Here is a 20,762-nt window from a genome sequence, read left to right on the forward strand (position 1 = left end):
CATGTCTTAGTTTACATGGGGAGCATTAATATATAAGCACTTCATCTGGGTGCTGATCAGCTCCCTAAGTATATTGCCATTTCTTCCTATTACAAAGGGGAAAATATTGTCAGTACTAGTAAGTGAAATGATGTATCGTGATGAAAATATTCTCACATTATTATTTCAGAATTGATGAATATAACAATCGATGTAACGGCAGAAGCTATACCTGAATTCATTTGCTCTTTTCCTAAAGGCCAGGCAGAAGTGCTCCTCCTCTCCTGAATCTCTAATTAAAAAAAGATTGAAGAACAAATTAATACTTTTGTAGAACAGTGTCTAAATGATAATAAATGCCTGTATTCATCTTTAGTGAGGCAATTGACTAAGTATTATATCATTTAGATTAAAGATTTAACTAGGAAGTGTACAATGTGATTTTCTACTTAAACATTGTCTCCTACATATCATCCTATCTAATGAACTGACTTTAGAGCTAGCCCTTTAGTATGAAATGGTTGTAACATGAAGATTCAAGTATTTTTCATTTTAAAGCATTTCTGTTTCATTTATACCATTTATACTCCGGATGAATCAGGACTAATTAGATGTTTTTAATGCCCATTTTAGGGGCTGATGTACCTCCCAATGATATCAGCTCCCATTGATTTCAGTGGGATTTGATATAGACCAAAACTACTAGTAAACATTAGAGGCCTGAACCAAAGATGGAAAGCTCTTCTTTTGAGATCACAACCAAGTTTGGATTTACCAATTATTGTATAAAAAAAACTCACAAGGACACTTTCTCCTTCTACCAAATCAATGCATTCTGGTAGAAACAGAAACTTTTTTTAAAAAAAATTTAAATAAAACCATGTTATGTAACCTTAAATACACTAAATATCCCTATATTTTATTCAGAAAACTCCCAACAAACACTCTAAAACAAAGCTGAAATTATTTGCTTTTGCACAAGAGCAGCTTCCTCCTTTTCCTTCTGGGTTTCAAATGATCAAAAGTTAGAGATGATAAAGCAGAGGAAATGGATTGCACTGGAATTCTACTCAGTCTTAATAGGCTATTGCTGGACAAGCACCATCATGCCAATGCTGCTATGGCCAGCAGAGATGCCCTCGGAGTTAGGAGGAAAAGAACTGGGATATCTTCTGTAATCTAAGGACTCATCTATACTGTCTATTTAGTTCTTTTAGGGGCACTATCATAAGAAATATATCAGTCTTAAAGGTACATACTGGGCTTTGGTTGCCTAGTGAGCTGGTTGGGGTGTGCTGTGGCTCCCTCGCGGCTTGCACACCAGATTGTGTTTGTATTGAAACCAAGGCACAGGGAGGGAGGATGCACAATCCCTTCTTGACAAACAGTGCAATCACAGGCAGTGGGGTCAAAACTGCCCCTCTGTGGACTGATTACCCACACAGTGTCAGCCAAAAGTATGTCCAGTTTCTGGCAAGAGCTATCCAAACAGTGTGGCATAGATAACGTAAAACAGGCTTCTTGAATACAATGGAGCCATTTTCTCTACTGCTTAAACATAGTTTGCCTTACTATATACCTCACTTTTACTCTGCCTGTCAAGTAGCTGGCAGAAGTATTCGAAGCTTAAAAAATTGTTTGCAAGTGGCAAAGTAGAAGTAAGACTTGGAAAGGCAGCAATTTGTAAAGAGAATAGGCCAAATTTATTGCCATTTATGCCACTGTAAATCTGAAGTAACAAAGCAGAAATTATCCTCTGGCAAATAGTCGTCATTAAATAGTACTAAAACCCAACAGTGTTCGGACACACTAATTCCCTATGTAATGACAGTGGTCTACTGGAATATTTTAAACCATAACTTGTTTGTAGAAACAAATCACATAGCTGCATTCTGCAGTTTGGAACTAATTTCTTAGCAAATGATAGTTTGAAGATAATATTGACCTGTGGCATTCAGAGTTACTGAGGCAGATCTTTTTCCATCGCGTCTGTCTTTTAGCCATGTTTGAGCCATAAACAATGTTTCTGTCCCTGCAGCTGCTGACTCTTTCACAATAATCTTTTCCAGAAACCAGTCAGAGCCTTTCCCTTTTTCAACCACCATCCCTTGCAGAGTCCCAACATCTACTGCTTCCACTTGAAAAACATCCACCTGAAAAATTCAGAAATGAAAAGATATATGGAAACAGAACCATCAAACTAAATTAATAGTGTATTTTGAAATATGAAAGTGAGAGGAAAATCAGAATTTTTTTTTTTCACTAATTCAATAAATATCAACAGAACCAGAGATGACAAGTTTAAAGATGCTAAAGTCCTGCATTAAGAATGATTCCCTTGTGGTTCTGCAATTTACTGCTAAAACACTTCAGTTCCCCCACACAGATCAATCAGTTGTTCATGCTAACTTCCTGAGAGATTTTCCTTCCCAAATTTCACATTTAATGATTTACAGGGATATCATTTTACATATCTCTTGCTCTCAACAAAATAGACCCCCAGGGCTCCCTTTTGAGGGACAAAATCCAGGGAATGAGAAGGGTAGCACTGAACATCACAGAATGGTATTTTATTCTCTTAGGAAAGAATAACAAACTTGGTCCCAGATTTGAATTAATACTTGCAGGATTAGTTTTAATAAGATTAATTGAATTTAAGGGAAAATATTAGATAAAGTTATAAGTTTAAATTAGTTCAACTATTCTCTGTCAGTTAAAAAGTCCACAGTATTTTTAAAATGTTGAGAACACTGAAGTAAGTTCCCTAAAGAAAATGGTGAGTTGTCAGACACTAAACATTTTCACAATATGTGATTTTGGCTTTTTGTGGGTCTTACACCTACTTCCTCAGCTGGAAAACAGAGATTAATTTCTTGGCATAGAGACTTGCCACCTGCTTTGCTTTATAGGTTTATGAATTATCATCTCATTTCTATTAGGGTTGATAACTGGTAAAATCTAGTGTTATTTGTGATGTAATTTCTGGTATGATTTAGAGATATAAAAACTTTTTGAGGGGACAGGATTGCAATAATGATCAAGAACATTTGAGTCCTGAGAAGTCTTCTCAACCTAACCCACCCTGAAGTTGCTTAGCCAGAGCAAGAGGCCAACAATCCTGATTCAAAGGATTATGCAGAGATGAAACAGAAAAGCAGTTCTCTTGCTCCATCAGCCACAGCTCTGTGTCTTCCCTGGGCAGGATGTCCAAGTGAAGAACTGATGAAAGATTTGTGTCACCAGCAAGACCAGCCTGACCAGCTCGCAATTTAATGAAACCCACCATGAATTAACATATGGAGGTTGAAATTGCAGATAATATATGACCACCTACTTTTAAAAAAAAGAATCTCCGGAAACAGTAAAATTTCAAACTTTTTTTTTCAGCTCTGGTCTTGGTGGGTTACCTTTAACTTTTCTTTCTCATTTTTCATTGATATATGTACATATGACTGTGTGTGTTTGTGAACTACACCTTTAATAGTTTCCTAAACATAACCACCAACCTGCCATTGAATTACTGCATGACTTCTTCTAGACTGAAAGGTAGTGTTATTCAAAAACTACTATAGTGCATCATCTAACCATCGCACTAACACTGTCACCCCTATGTTATCATGTGAAAGGGGAAAACAAGAACAGCAAGCTGACAGTGATTTTAAGGAAAAAATGTTAGAGAGGAACTTGAATAGCTATACTTCGTTATGATGAGTCAAGGTTATCAGCTGCTTAGTGAATTTAGACTGGCAAAATCAAAAGATGGAAATGAAGGTTCTCAGGATAATGATGTCCTTCGGCAGCAGAGCAAGTACATTGGAAGGGCCAAAATTATAGATGGAGTGCAGGACTGCAGGGAAAGAGACTCCTCTTCACATTTTCCATAGTTAAGTCAAAAAAGTAATGTTTAATGTCAACACCACAATTATATTTTATTACCTATTGGACTAATTTGATGACTGAATACCATTAATCTGAACTCTTAATTTACCTTATTTGGGATATGAGTTTGATCACTGCTTTATTCTATCTTTGATTGGATTGGTAAAGTTGTAGCATCATGCTTGAATAAAATAGAATGACTTGTTACACTTATTAAATAAAATGTATTAAAAATACACAGGGCTAGAAGATGGGTGAAAAACACAGATAAAATCAAGTAAGAAACATACAGACCCCTATCTCTGTTAGTAAATAAATATTTTAAGTTCCCAAAACATGAAAATTTATCTTAAAAACTACTGCTTGTTCTTGCAAATGGTTATGTTTATATTAATGTATGATTTATTTTATTGCAAACATATAAGGAAGCTTTTGTCAGATTAGAATACTTGTTAGAATAGATTTCTTTTTAAGAGAAAAGAGTTTTCCAGAGGGTGACTAATTTAGTGACACTATCATCAGCATCTCCAAAAAATCTGTTGTCAGTGAACCACTTTTGGAAAGGAGAGAGGGTTAGGAATAAAGGAAAAATACAGACAATGTTCTGCAGACTTCTAGACTTGTGCTGTCTCCAGAAGAAGGACAGCTGGGTTTGACTTGCACTAAGCTTGACAGTTAATAAACTTTATTAAACTAGAAAAACTTCACACAACATCAGCAAAAGTATTTGTACACCATTCTTCCTAGTGGCAGTGTTTCTGAAAGCTATTAATAACTCAGGTGCAGCACGTACTATGGGTTATTGATAATCTGGATAATCCAGCCACAGGTAACAGCAAGTTTGTATGTATAGGTAATGCACGAAAGGTTTTCCAAATCCTTTTTCCTCTGAAAATAGGTATCTTTTGGCTGAATAAACATGTGTGAAAACTTTGATATTTCGTTTGCCTTAGACACACTACTTCATCATTTGTGGATGTGCAATTTTAACAAGCCCATTTTAGACCACGTAAAATCTCAGAAATCTGTGGTCAAATTTGCAGACAGTTCAACCATCTAATAAACTGCAAGTTGAAAAACTATTGACTAGGAATTGTGATAACTGGGGTAAACTCATGTCATGGTTTAACCCCAGCTGGCAACTAAGCACCATACAGCTGCTTGCTCACTTTCCCCCTGGTGGGAGGGGGGAGACAATTGGAAGGGTAAAACTGAGAAAACTCATGGGCTGTGATAAGGACAGTTTAATAGCAAAGCAAAAGCCATGCATGCAAGCAAAGCAAAACAAGGAATTCATTCACTGCTTCCCATCGGCAGGCAGGTGTTCAGCCATCCCCAGGAAAGCAGGGCTCCATCACACATAATGGTTACTTGGGAAGACAAACACCATCGCTCCTAATGTCCCCCCCTTCCTTCTTCTTTCTCCAGCTTCATATGCTGAGCATGACATCATATGGTATGGAATAGCCCTTTGGTCAGTTGGGGTCAGAAGTCCCAGCTGTGTCCCCTCCCAGCTTCTTGTGCACCCCAGCCTACTCGCTGGTGGGGTGGGGTGAGAAGCAGAAAAGGCCTTGACTCTGTGTAAGCGCTGCTAAAACATCCCTGTATTATCAACACTGTTTCCAGCATAAATCCAAAACATAGCCCCATACTAGCTGCTATGAAGAAAATTAACTCTCTCCCAGCCAAAACCAGCACAACTCACTTCACAGAGAAGATTACATTTTCTCTTTATGTGTACATTTGAAAATCTATGTGGTGTAATGAGCTTTATTGTAGTCAAGAAGACAAAAAAGAACAGAGAAAGAGCAGCAACTATAATTGTTAGAGCTAGATGAACAATTTGCTGGAGACTAAATACCAAATTTAATCCACTTTTCTCCCTGCAAGCTGTCTGCAAACAGACAGATTATGACATGTATTTCATTATAATTTTAAGAAATTGAATCATTATTAATAATTTAGCTAATATTTTTGTGGATTCATTTCAGACCATGGATTAGTCATTAAACATAGGAATATTTGAGTTATTGACAGGTCTTGTATTCCACATGATACTCTACCTCTTATCTGATTTACAAATGAGGACCTTTTAAAGTTACTGGGGGCTTAATTCTTCTGCATAAAGAGAAAGAGAGAGGGAGACAACACACACAAGATAGGTAAACCTGCAGAATAGAAAACTTTTCTTTTTCATTTTCCCTTAGGGAAAAATGTTAATTGTTTTTTAGTTACTACAGGTAAATTAGGTTTGAATGGAGAAAAGCCATATTGATAATAATACATTTTGTCTAATTCAGCAGAGCTTATATTGAATTTTCTCAGAATAGTATTAAAACAATTTGTGTGTATGTACAGCCCACTAAATTTTCTTAACTAACACTATCTGGAGAAAGAAAGATATACTCCAAGACCGAGCAGCTGTGACTGACAATGTGAGAGCCATACATCCTCTGTGACCCAGAAGAGCTTCCCTAGCAAAACAAGAATTGCCACTTTTCATATTTCTTGGATAAGAAAACAAGCACGTAAACAGTCCTTAAAAACAATCATTCCAGCAACCCTTTCAGACTATTAAAAGTTTAATTTTTGTTAACTCCTTTTCAGATTTTCTTCAAATGCTTCTTTTTACTCTGGGACCCATGTTCTGAGCATTTCCTTTGAATCTACGACCCAGTTTGACTTTATTCAGTACTCTTCAGTGTCAGCGCTGGCAACATATCACTGTCTGTAGCAGTTGCAATAGCTCTGGTAACAGAAGAAGTATTTGAACAGTCACTATGCAATATTTACCTTTATAAATGCCAATCATTTTATAGGCTCAGTATTGAGACTTGATGGTTGGTTAATGACGGTATTCCCAGTAGAACTGAAAATGGCAAGTCAAGACACACCATATGCTTAATTTCATCAACCTGTATGCACAAATGATTTCCCACACTGCTAATGTTGCTATCATTTTAATAGGCTTTTATTGGAAAAGGAGTTAGAGTGTCTAGATAAAGGACCTTTTCTATTAAGCTTAGCAAACTTATTGATTTGCTGCCTGATTATTTTGATCTCACTTGTTAATCTGGAGAAACTCCGCCAAAGACAAAAGAGTTTTAGCTAGCACTGGGAGGCAAAATAAAGGCCCCTCTAACACTGAGCCCAAATCAGAAACAGTGTCTGCACATTCCTGTAGAAGGAGATAAATGAGAAAAATAACTTTTGCTGAGACATCACCCTTCAGACTGTGATCCCATGGGCTCTTCCAGTTGTGCTGAACTGAACTCCCCCACCCTGTCCAAATGCTTGTCACATCACTACCTTCTCTTAGATGGCGATTATCACCTTTTTAGCTGTGCCAGCATAACCACACAATCAGCTTATCTCCAGCCAAATATTATCAAGATAGACCAAGTGGAAAATCCCAAATTATTAACAATATTAATTGCTTAAACTGAATAAACATTTGGACAGTGTGAACATCACTGTGCCAGCCGACTTAAGGGGTGGAAACATTGGGTAGCAAACAGCAGCGACGACAAGCACTGGTAGTAGTACTGTCTTCGCCCGGCTCAGTGCATCTGCCTGTGACCTCAGCATCTTGTAATCTGTGTTCTGTACAAATGCTTCTTTAAAAATAGGATTTTCCATGCATCTGAAAAAGCCAACCCCGAACTTCCTCCTAAATTCACATATTTTTGCAAGCATGTTTTTGTTTTATGTTAACTTCTCATACAGAAATTCATTGAAAAACTTTATCTTTACATGAAAAAAATTAAATTAATTTAAATTACAGTGAATGTATAATTAAAGGTTTCTGATAACCTACAATTCTCAAGGTTCATCCATCTTCAACAAGATTAGTGAAAAATAAACGAAAGAATAGGGGCAGTAAAAAAACGCCAAATAATATTTGCCCTGAACTGACCTTATGTTAATTTGCTTATTATAACTGGAACAGAATCTTTTTGAAACAGGATTTGTATGCATAGAACAGCAACAGGAATAAGAAAGAATAGTGGTACATTATAATAATCAGCAGCTATGACCATTCAACTCACTCGTAAAAGACATTTCAATCAGACTTCAAGTAAAATGCATTTAATAAAATGCAGAAGGACTGCTACAGAGACCAATATCATCTGCCACATCCAAATCTATAAAAACACATTATATTACACAATAGAAATTAAAAAAAGACCAAACAAACACCAAACCAAACAAACCCAAAGACAGACATCAATTTGGACAAATTCAAACCCATCTGATGCAGCCTGATTGTTGGACTGGTTTAATAACAGTCCAAGTTTGAGATCTGGTTTAATAGGCAAAGAAAATAGGATGGATGTAATTTTCTTCAACTTTAGAATGCATATAATTGTATGATATTTTGATAAAGACACCATAATCCAATACTCAAATGATTCTTCAGTGGGCTCGACCTGGCTGATAATGGGACAATGAAATGTCTAACTGGTAAATTCAGCTGTAAATGGAGATGATTTTCAAGCACACTTCATGGTAGTGAGGCCAGTTAATAAGCTTATGCACTTTAATGTTTTCATGAGTTAATTGGAAGAAAACAAGATTTTAGAGATGACAAAAAAACAATTGCTAGTTATGGGACTCTGAAAAGATTTGTGAGAGTTAATAAATCACTGGAAAGCCTGCCTTCCAGTGAATCAAGCAGCCTAATCTATTTAACTTGTCAAAGGCATACGGATTTGCTTATTGTCATAAATACTGTCAAAAGCAGCAGAAATTTGGTGTGAGAGCACTATCTAGGCTAACAGTCAAAAGTGTGACAAAATCCAGTTCCTAGAAGTTATAGCTTGACAAACTTAGACAGAAAATAGTGTGGATTATTTTTTTTAAAAAGAAGGATATTTAAGCTTTGAAACAACTTTCCAACCAGATGAGCACTTCATCACCGGAAGCCATTCATTCTGAGTTGGATATATTTTCTAAACTATTTAACTTGAATTGAAGCTAATTGAGTTCTTGCTGCACTGAGGAAAATGGTTGAATATTTTATTTACTGAAAAATGCAGACTTGGATTGCCATAACTATTTTAAAATTTTTGATAAATCGAGCTAATAGTCAGCTATATTTTATTTTAAAATTATCTTGTTTATTAAAAAACTGAAATAAATGTGACATAGAATTCATTCACCCAACTCTGCCTATATAAAAGAAGTCTATAGTCAGACAATTGGTTACTTTCCCTGTAAAATCTTGAGGAAGCCGCAGGCACTCTCTGAGGATAATTAATTTCCTTTTAAGATAAATGTCCAAATAAAGAGAGAAGGTAACCACCTCCTGGAAGCATCTAGTTCACTCCCTTTCTGCAGAAGAAGCTCAAACTATCACGTTAGAACAAATGTGTACATTACAGGCAACTAATGCTAAGTGAGATGTATTTTAGCTTTAGAAATGTAATTGATGTAATTTGTTTTTGAGCTCTATACAGACAGAAAGCTCCCCCAAGTACTTAATTTTAGTGTTAACTGATTTTGTCTAATTTTTAATTTTTGGCAACAAAAATCACTGAGAACTGCACGTCTCAGAAATTTGCCACTGTCTTCTAGGGTTATATAAATCTGTAGTTATATTCTTTCATTCCTTTTTTCTCCTCAGAGTTTCTGACAACCTCCACCAGTCTTTCCTTCACTATGATTGTATTCCATATTTTCCTAGTTTCCATCTGAATAATCCTTCTGCTCAATGAGCAGACCACTTTACTGTTCACTTCTGTACTACAATAACTTGGCTAGCAGCCTACCACTGTAATTAATACATTTGGATCAATGGCATTTTGCAATTGTTTAATCATTATGTCAGATATGCTTTCCATAAGAGAAGGTTTATCTGCAGTTACAAAATAGTAGCGTTGTAGACGTGATGTGATGTGGATGCTGCAGAAAAATACTGACTTCCTACTAGTGGCCACAGTACCCTGTCCTACATTCTGGCCCTTTTTAGTGTATTTTGGCACATGTGAAGTAATTTTTAAAATTGCCAATGCTTAATCTGCAAGCGAGTACTGAAACCAAACACCAACAGTCACCTCTCACTGACAATTTTTGTATGTGCTGCAGTTACCATGGTACCAACCTGAGCCGTTGATGTCTAAATATAAGGCAGGATAAAGGATATAGCTTTTCAACAACTAATAGAATGAAGTAAAAATTCAATGAAATTTTACTGCTTCAGTAACTTAGAGTACTTAAAATACTGGCCACTTTTGTCATACAGAGATTAAAATACTTAAATATCCATCATAACATGTTCAGTGTAGTTTACTGGCTTTGATGGAACTGATCTGAAAAAACCCACATTCGCAAATAGGAAATTTATGGGTAACTCACAGCCATATGACAGAGCATACAGCAAATCTATCAACGACCATATGAAGAAGCACAAAGAATTTCATTCGCGAAAAATGTTGGGTGCCAGAAGCAATATGGAGATACCGTAAGGATTTCACACAACTGGGCCCTGTTTTTTACAGAATGTCTGCACTGAGTATACTTGGTTCAAAAAAGTTTTTGTGGCAGGTAACATTTATCAGATTGAAACTGACTCACTCATGAAGTATGAATAAATACTATTAGGATTTCATGAAAGCTGAACTGCATGAAGAAGTACGCTGAGATTGCTTTGTCTATTCTTACAGTTTTTAGGAGAACACCAAATAAGGCATCGATGTCATAGCAATTGGAAAGAATACGGTTCTTGCAGCACTAGTCCTCACACTCATTTGTCTGAGTAGAGCACCAGAAGCTCAGCTCTCTCGGTGACAGTGCTGCTCTCTCAGACATGGGGTGAGCTACAGGGAGCTCACTGGTGAATTAATAATACCATGCACATTACTTTTTCTACCAGTTCTCTGATGGTTTCACAGGTGTGAGGACTTTTGAAAGACACAAAGCAACTTTTCAGATATAAGAAGCTAGTTCAGTCTTTTACTATGTTGTAACTCAGCTCATGTAAATAGAAGACCTGTTAAATGAGAGAAGCATATCTCCAATCCACTGCAAAGCCCCACGAATATTTAAACATTTCTATGTATTTCTGCATTGCTAAACTGTTGTTTGTAGCAGCTCTGACATTCCGTGAGACTAACATCATATTTTGATGTGATTTCTAACAGAAACACCGTTCCAGTTCACTAGCTGTTACTGTATAGTCAGGGGAAAAATTATTGCAAGGAAAAGCACATTTTAAAATGTCAGAACAACTGTTAAGATTCAGAATGCAAATTCTGTCTGTTATACTCCAAAATCCTCTAAACCACCAAGTCCAGACTCTCTGACTGCAGGGGTGCTCGGCACAATATGTGATTGGGCTGATATAGAAAGAGACATTCTACACTTGAGAGCCTTTTTGGAGATTACTTATAAAGGGAAGAAAACATTGGGAAATTTCCAAAACATGTCATGAACAAAATGTTGCTGCAAAGGAAGGAGTCTTGCTTGCAAAATCAATTTACACTTTGTCAATTAACCAAATACCTTTAGTTTATTTTCACTGAACAAGGAGCAAATCAAGACTTTTCTGTGTTTCTCTATTACTTATCTACAAGCAATTTCTTTTGAGGGCCCTAAAATATTCCTATGCTGATATCTGCTTTTAGAAATATACAGATACTGTGCTACATTCACACACTGCTGCTATAAAATGTCAAATAAGTAATGAAGAGATGGATACATGCCAGTTCTGCCTTTTACTCTGTAAAACAGAAAAATTCTGTGCCACACTGAAATAGACGCAAATACTATGAAAACACCCTTCAGGTTATGAATCGTTGTAGTTCATTTCTGTTCTCTTAGGCAACATTTCTGGATACCCCTGGTACTTCTTCATTAAAAACTACCAGTCTAGAAATCAGATTGCTCACTTGTGTAATTATGATTTAAGAAGAAATCCAGTAAAATTTACATTAAACTGCCTTTACTCCATGAGGACAAAAGAACTGCAGCTCTAAAATCTAATTAAATCAGCTTATCAATAAACCATAATCTGAATTTCAACATTAGGGAAGACAAATGTGCCTTTATCAAAACTGAGTACCCTCATCCGCAAGTATTTAGTCCCTTAAAAATAAAGATTTAAACACTCTCGTTTTTCTTATGAATAAGAGTTTCAAGTAGGTAAAATCCGGTGAGATAATGACAGTCTTGAACTCCCACTGAAATAATGAGGCTAGGGGTAGTTAGGAGCTGAGCTCCTCCTAATCCCGCATATCATGCCTCTGCTTTGGTTATCAATCCAAGCTGATTTGCAAGCTTGCTTCCTTAGAGAAACTCTCATTCATTTGGCAGCCAACACCAGCAGAAGGAAATCGTTTACTGCATGATATTTCCAAAAGAGAGACAGATTATAACACCATAATCACAGTATTCACTGGGATTTCAGAAAGGTAGAAGAGTGCGCACACTATAAGAAAGACAGGTAGCACTGCCTAATGTAAAATATGCTCAGCATTTCTGGTTGTGAGACACTGGTGTTTCTTTTCCTAAACTTTAACTATTCCAACTCAAATTTTCTGTAACAGATTTTTGTTTCAGAATCTTTATTAAATTGTTTTAATCTTCAAATTTGTTTTCATATAAAGATCTGCAGAAAATACAAACACTTTGTTTATTCCATGTTTAAAACTTTTAGTGACCTTTTTAGCTGAAAATTTCACTCCCTCTATCCAGAGCTTCCAACAAGGACTAGGTTTTATGTCAAAGACATGCATTTTGCTGTAAATCTGCCCAGGTTTCTGCAGCACATTCAGTAACTAAATTCCCTCTAATTTCTGTTTATACTGACAATGCTCCAGGCAAATGCATCTCTGGCAGCTATGCTGGTCTTTGACTGGTCTACGTCTATGAGCTGCGAGACTCATTCCTGCACAGTGCATGAATGACTGTCTTGGTAGACCTAAGAAAACTATAGAGGGTAGCGGCTGACTGTCTAGAGAGAGATCAAGAGCCAGACTGAGGGATAGACTGGCAGTGGAAAGGCAAAAGCCAGGGAAAGGAGCCTTAGCCTGAAGAATGGCATGGGAAGAAAAGAGGTATTAAAGGAAACAGAGCAGGGTTAAGCAAACATGCAAGAAAACCACTGGCATGTCACTGAAGACCTTCAATATTTGCAAAATTGAAGCTAAAAGCACTTGATATAGTCACTTTATTACTTTATCAGTATTGTTACCATCAGCTGCATAAGCATCAGTATTTTCCACATAAGATGGATCTAGATATTCACATACACATGCACTTACAATCACAGAGCATTGCAAACTGGACTTCATAGACTCCATCCTACTCCCATTAAGTCCACGTGAATTGGACTGGATTATAAAAGTGCAAAATATCATGCAGAAATTATACCTTTCCTTTAGCGAACTTATCATCTCCTTTTCTGATTAATTTTCTTCTGCCAGTATCTCCCAAAAGCCCTTGCAGCATGACATACACATCTGCATCTGTTCCTGACCCAGGGGATGCTCCCGTAGTGATATAGAGAACATAGCTTTTCACTGTTGAGAAAAAGAGATCAAATGTTTACCAAAGCTTAATCAGTTAGAAAATATGTTATTTAATAAATTACTACTATTATATTTTCATTTTTGGTCCTGCCCAGAGTGATCAAAAGGCCAAACTATATTATAATGCTTAGAAAAGCACATAGAAGCATTGTAATTAAAATTTAAGAACCACTATTATAAGGAATAATAAGCTGAATAGTTTGTGAGTGGGCCTGAAACACAGGCAGAAGACAAAATGAAAGAAAAATAAACGCATCACAAATTGTTATAAAAATGTGTAAATAATACTCTACCACACACTTGCATGTATTTAAATATGTAACACTCCTATGAAACAGTTCCTAGGCTATGGGTCATACTGAATTACTTGAAAAGCACATCTCTGCTCTGAGCCTCATGGAGTTCAAATGAACCTGAACTTTGTCAGAAAGACAACAACTTTTATATTTCCTCTGGATCATGGTCCAGTCAGTGGCTGGCTGCTCTACACTGTACCAGTTGCAGTTATTGGTCTCAACAGATGATTTCCAGGAACGCTGTGTGTTCTCTGGCATGTCGTCTTGCTTTCAACTCTTCAGCTGAGCATTTCTTGGATGACTGTTTATGTTAAGTACCTGTTTGTACTCCCAGAGAAATGCAAAACACACTAGTGATCTGACCCCCAAAATAAGAAAGAAGCCACATCCCCAAAAGATTCAATTGCAAAAGAGAAAAAAATATGGGGAGAAGGTAAAGAAAACAGTATCTGCCCTCATGTTAAATGCTCCTCAGAAAGAGGAGCAGCATTTTTAAAGATTTAAATGTCTGTGCTTTTCCAGGAAAAAAAAAAAAAAAGTATTTAAAAGACAAAGAGCCTTCCCAGGGAATACCCCAGTGGTACTCTTCTCAAATTCATATTCAAGAAGCTTCTGCTCAAGTGCTTTTTTTGAGACTAGCTTTGAAAGCACAGCAGAAAAGACAAGGAATACACAGATTACTTGGTCTATTGATCTAAACCCTTAACTCCTGGGAAACACTTAGAGGAGACTGGGATATTCTCATGGTAGAATATCCATTTAGGACAAGAGCTCTTCCATTCTTCACCAACTTTGGTTATAAAAACTCCTAAGAAACACAAAACAAACTAAAAAAATCCAGTCTTGAGGTGATCAAGGCACAACTCGCATGGAGTTTCATGAGATATAACTGCTGGGTCACAGAAGAAGAATGGCTGAAATTCTAGGAACACAAACAGATGAGCTTCTGTTGTGAGGGGCCATGGATCTCATTCTTATCTGAAATTACAGTACGAGAGTTATTTCCTCTGAATTTCCTTTGTTTCCTCTGGGAGAGAACCAAAATCATATTATTGAGAAAAAGCTGAACTCTGAACACTGTTCAAAACATTTTTAATATTTTCAGTGCTGTATGCTTGCTCTTTTATGTGTCACAAACTGGTACCAATCAGACTTGAATGCACAGTGCTCAGTTACAAGGACTGAGATTTTTTTTTTTAAACACTGGAGTGGATTGGACCTAGCCATGCTTCACTAGCTAAAATGAGTAGAAAGTATCTGCTAAATCTTTTGGACTGCTCTGAAAATCTTAGCCATCATCACTGACCAAATCTTTTTCAGTGTTTCTGATTTGTGACAAACCTGCTGGAAAAGGAGAGCCAGCTGTGAGAACTGGAAGCTCAGCCACTCTTCCTCCCTCTTCATCTGCAAAGTTGCGACAAAATGGAAATTCTAGAACATTTTTACTTTCTCTGTGTTGAAGCTTTACCTTAGCAAAGAGCAAAAAGAAATACCTTCAGCATCTGTTGTACTCTAATGGAAACTATAGCAAAAGACATGCTATTAAACAGCTATGACATATCATCTCAATATTAAAAAAGAAGAGGAAATAAATTTTTCTAAAATGTTTTTGAAAGTAGGCTTTTAAAAGAGAAGGAATAGATATCTTTCCCAATTAAAAATAATCAAAATGTTGTCAACATTATTGCTGTAGAGACTGCAGTAAGGGAAAAAAATATTTGGAATGGTTCAAAAAGGTTCCTTTATGTAGCCTATTCATCCAGCATATGGAAGAAAAAGAAATGTTGATATGCCCATTTCAGCTTGTGAGAAATGTCAATATGCCACAACATTTTTCAGTGCAGAATGTTTTCTCATTCTAAATAATGGGAGAAAGAAAATTAAGTGTTTCTGGGAAAAACTGAAAAATAGAAATTAAGAATGTTTTATGGCATATGTATCTATATATCTGTACATACATTTCATATGAGTATATAGAGTATGTTACTAAATATTTTTAATCTGTATGAAATTCTGTATATGAAGTAATAAAACGGTGATCCTGAGCTAAGTAGCTTAGTCTTACTATAAGAAAACTTACTTTAATAATGAGGTGTCTTACACTATGGTACTACCATCTACGCTAAGAGACAAAGTGCCATTTTCTAAACTATTTAAAGCTAGGTCAGACAACATATATGAAAATATGTTGCAGGAAGTAACCCTGCTTTGAAAAGGGCACAGAGAATTCACTCACACATTTCCTCATGACCTAACTCACTAAAATGACTAAACCCTTAACCCGGTAAGCTCAACTGTCTTTGGTTAGCAATTGTCACTGGGAGATGGTAGCATTATTTTGTCTTCAAAAGACTCCTATTATTTTTCATTATGACAGACACATTGAAAAGATTTTTTAAAATGCAGTGTAACGTATGATGTTAATGCAATTTCCCTTTCATACTAACATCTACATTCCTGAACAGTTTCCTGAAAATCAGATTTCATTTACTGTGCTTTATTTCTTCAAGAAGTGAAAGAAACAAGATTAAAGATGTTAGCTATTACATGCTTCAGAAATAAAGCATACCTTAATTAATTTTTTTCTGGACATTATTTTATAATTATTCCAATTTCCTCAAAAACATCAAGAGAATTATTTTGCAGTTATGGTTATAAAAGTGAATTCTGAATCTAAATATGAAATTCAACCAACTGCACCTGCATTTACTTGTGATAGAAGGGGAAAATCTCAGACTCTCTGTGAGGAACAATCTTGTAAAATCAAAATAAAATAGCATAGAAATTACCATCTTGGTTCTAACCAGCAGTGTAAATAAATTGCTAACTTGTCTTTAATAACAGATATTACCCACAACCTCTTACACCAACCTAGTTATTTCATACAAGGATTCAGTCAGTCCTGCTATGGAATCCATGGAATAACAGAGGAAATGTCTTCCTAAAACCCCAATATTATACATATACCCCAAAGCAAGGAAATTTATATTTTCTTTCTCTTTCTAATCCTACCTAATGTAAATGTGCATCTTCTCCTTACTTACATAAATGATGTTGACTTTTTTCTAACTCAGCTCTAAGTCATTGTTCTGAGCTAATGAAGTAAAACAGGCTAATAGATGTCACTGTTTTCAACTGCCAAGTTTCCGTTCTGAAATTTTTACTGTGATCCACTGTTTCCTACAATATCCAAGAAGCGGTCTTAATTTTATCAATAGATTTGTTAGATGACTATTTCCTCTGGCTACGAAGATGAAATTAACAACCTGCCTACCATTTAAATGTCAGGGGGTTCAGCTCACTAACATCACGTATTGGACAGGAAAATTATTTTTTTCTCCAGTTTTTAATGAGAACAAAATACAAACATTAATGGACAAAAATGTGTCTGCAATTTGAAACAAGATGATTCTTTCCCTTAGATTTCTTTTTATTTTGGCAGCATAAGAGGATGAAGATATTTTTTGTATAGTGAAGTGCCACAGCAATTTCAGTGCAATGTCAGATTTTTAGCTTCAGCATCTTGGGCATCAGAAGAAAGATTGTCACTTTTGCTATTCACTTCTTTTTTTCACATGCCAACTTAAAAGGCAGATATTTTCATCAAAAGGCATTTCTAGCGTCTGGCTTAATTATTTGCCTTGGATCACTGGGTCTATAACATGTAACAGCCAATTTGGAGTTATGTAAATACTGCAATGTATGCCAGTGGGCACAGTTCTGAAAAGACACTACTGGATATGCTATAGATGATGGCACATCGGTATATATGCCCTCCAGAATTCCATCTAAGTTTACAAGATTTTTGTTATCCACAGCTATCCTAGTAAGGGTTTTGAGCAGTCTCTGAAGTTATCACTATACAAGTGTTGTTACCAGATGCACTTACTTTTGTAAATTAAAAATTATGTTATTTTAGACAGAACTGGAAACTGGAAGCAATAACCATAGAATATGAAAAAAAGAATAATTTTACAATAAAGACACAATAAGTAATTACTTTGGGTTTTATTTTTTACCTCACGGCAATGCCAAGTCTCTCCTTCTCCAGCTTCTTCAGTTTCTAGGCGAACTTTGAATATAGTATTGAATTTCTTATTTAGTTCAATTGAAGTCTCATAAATCTGCTTTTTTTTAAGGGATCCTTTGGGGAATATGACTGAAGTACAGGTACCTTTTTCACCACATACAGTTAGAGACATTTTAGGATTCATGGAACTAGGAGAAATATCACTAGTTGTGACAAGGACATCCCAAGTCCCTGTTGAAATAAAACAAGAGAAAAAAAATTAATGGGTTTGCTGAATATCCAAAATAAGACCGCAATTTGTAATGTGCTGAGTTAGTGAGTGACTAGCAACCCATTCCCACCCTTGCACTGGGCTAAAATATTGGCACGTAACAGGTTCACTCATTATCATTGATTTAGTGAGAAGCAGATTTGGACACCAGCCCTTCTGTAGTAATAGCTGACCCTTTTGAGATGGGCCAGTCCAGTAGCACTATGCAGATAAGACTGCCAATTCCATATTAGAAACTTATGAAGAGCCGTGTTGATATGTTGATTTTTTTCCCCTCATAAATGTCTCCTCTGATGATTTTAAATTTTTTTTCTTACTAATCACCACTCAAAAGCAGTATGTTTTCTACTAGATAGTACTGGTTACCAGGTTTGCCTTTGGTCAGGGGAGGGTATTTTTTCACTTTAACTTTTTGAGAAGCTATTTAAACTAGAATGCTAAAATTTGCTACATATATTCTATAACAAGATGCTGATGAGATAAACTGGTTCAGAGCTTGAAATGTGATATTTTTATTACAGATCACCACAGTTATCATGCCAGCAAAGTACAAAACTTTATCCATTTCTTCTGTGAAGAAGTGATGTTTGCTGAGAGATTAAAAATAGTTCTATATAACAGCACATAGATTTGCCTACTTTAAGGACAAAGAAAACACTCAAAACCAGCAGTTTTACTTCGAAAAAAAATTGCAAAATTATACCAAAAAAGAATAGTAGCTCATGTTCAAACTAAAGGTCTGGTTTGAGGCACATAGTCTCTTAAACATTCTAGATGAATCGGCCATCACCTGAAGGCTCATAAGGACTGCAGACTGATACCAGGTAGGCTCCTAAGTAACTTCTGTAACTCTATACTTAACAGATATTTAGTTAAACCTCCAATCAACAAGACAGTTTTCAGGATCAGAAACTTGTATCCATCAAAAAAAATCCCACTGATTTAGCCAGCTTTAACATTTTAATTCATGTTAATAGAACATACGGAAAATTCAGGGCTCTCAAATCCATGTTTTCCATTTTAAAAAATCATGACTCCTACAGAGAGGCTTTGGTCACCTAGGCTGGTGCAGAATTGAGCATAACCATTTTTTCATTAAGATAACTTAGCTCTGTTTAAGCAAAGTGAGGCAAAGTAGGGGTTTAATAATTTCAAATAGCTATTTTGTAAAACAGAGTATTTTACTTTAAGTAATGGAAACAGTGACTTTCTGAGTTTATGTCCATAGTCCTGTAAAGTCCAGCTTCCTAACCACAGCAGCCAAATCTTTATCTCCTACTATAAGCTAATGCAAATAAAGCTTTATTACTTTAGATCAGGTAAGGATCAGTGTCATAAATTCAGGACTTGGTGAAGGTAAAATGTTAGTACTCACCATCTTTAAAATAAACTAGAATAACTTCAGATGTTATAACTTTATGGATAATCATAAATAGCTACCATTTTCATGTCTATGAACATTAAATATAAATGAAACCAATGACATCCAAGAAAAAATGGAAGTCAAATGAAAATTTAGCATATCCCCTGTGACATAATCCAAGGTTTTTTAGCCCTTTAGTACTGAAATATTAAGCCTTTAAACTATCAATGTATAGCTGCTTAGGAAGACTGAACGGAAAGACTCTCTCTGTTGGATCATACAGTACCATACGCTGCTATTACATGCTAACTATATTGTATAATCTCTGATAAATTTTTCAAGATCTAATTTAAAAGCAGCTACATTAAGCTTCTTTCCTTCTCTTTAGTTAAGTCTAAAAGAGAGCTATGCCAAAAATTCATTCTTTCTTTCTCAGAAATCTTCTACTTTTCACAGAATGGCATTAATGGACTGCCGAAACCCATTTATTTTTATGACAACTTTGTCCGTTAGCTTAAATAACTCTCTCTCCTTGATGTCTAAGCCACCGTTAATTTGATAGATCACAACAGTGTTCATTTTGAGCATTTAATTTACTAGTCTGAATATGTCAAGTTTTTTCAATACCCTTTCACAACAAAGATTTGCCATATTCCCAGTCATCATGTCTTCTTTACAGCTATTTCAGCTTGAACCAGTTCTTCTGGACAGAGGTGACCACAATTGCATGCAGCATTCCCAGTGAAATATCATAGTTTCTCTGTAGTGGCATTAATTCTTTTCTATCTGCACTGATAATGCCTACATACATTGTGGGGTCACAATTACTTTACTCACCACCATGTCAGATTACTGTCTAAAAGTTTATCCTGCAATCATATAGCAAACCCAGGTATTTCTCCTAGTCATAACCTGCTGATGCATTCTTGTAGCAGACAGAACTCGTTACAAGACATGGGGATACAGATCCAATACAGTTTTTTACTCTTAGCTACTACTTAGCTCCTGATTTCCCAAAAAAATCAACGGAAATTAGGAACCTGTACCAGAATTAAGAGCTCAAATATTTAGTTGGGTTTACGCCTAATTGTATTCAAGCTTTGTGCTACAGAATTCAGTTCCATTGCTTTCCTCTAGTTCTCAAAGTTTATCACACAACCTCTTCATCTCCTGATAGTACTCTCAGCTTTCTAGCACCAACAGATTTCATCAGCATATTCATTCTCTCGTCTCCAGCTCTTTACAATTCTTCCTTTTACTACTACTTTCCACTTTCTTATTATTACCTAATAATTTCCCATAAAGCAAATAAAATTCAGTACTGAAATTTAGACAGATTAGATGCCATTACATTTCTCTTACTGGAAAATATTTCTAAAGAGTATCAACTTTGTTTTACAACCTGTCTTTAGTA

At 35.9% G+C, this 20,762-nt stretch overlaps 1 protein-coding gene across 1 annotated transcript in view; it reads right to left on the reverse strand.

Annotated features, from left to right (window-relative positions):
• The window catches only part of RP1 (RP1 axonemal microtubule associated), a 187,774-nt gene that overhangs the window by 18,869 nt on the left and 148,143 nt on the right, over positions 1-20,762 (reverse strand). Inside the window, exons 46-50 of the mRNA XM_087753249.1 lie at positions 17,704-17,945; positions 15,026-15,152; positions 13,231-13,379; positions 1,925-2,132; positions 212-271 (exon numbers count right to left, since the gene is read on the reverse strand). Coding sequence (XP_087609375.1) covers positions 212-271; positions 1,925-2,132; positions 13,231-13,379; positions 15,026-15,152; positions 17,704-17,945 — 786 coding nt within the window. The remainder of the gene's footprint in view (positions 1-211; positions 272-1,924; positions 2,133-13,230; positions 13,380-15,025; positions 15,153-17,703; positions 17,946-20,762) is intronic.

The sequence above is a fragment of the Nipponia nippon genome, unplaced genomic scaffold (assembly GCF_047370975.1).
Source record: "Nipponia nippon isolate SJK-2023a ecotype South Korea unplaced genomic scaffold, ASM4737097v1 scaffold_1, whole genome shotgun sequence".
Taxonomy (NCBI): Eukaryota; Metazoa; Chordata; class Aves; order Pelecaniformes; family Threskiornithidae; genus Nipponia; species Nipponia nippon.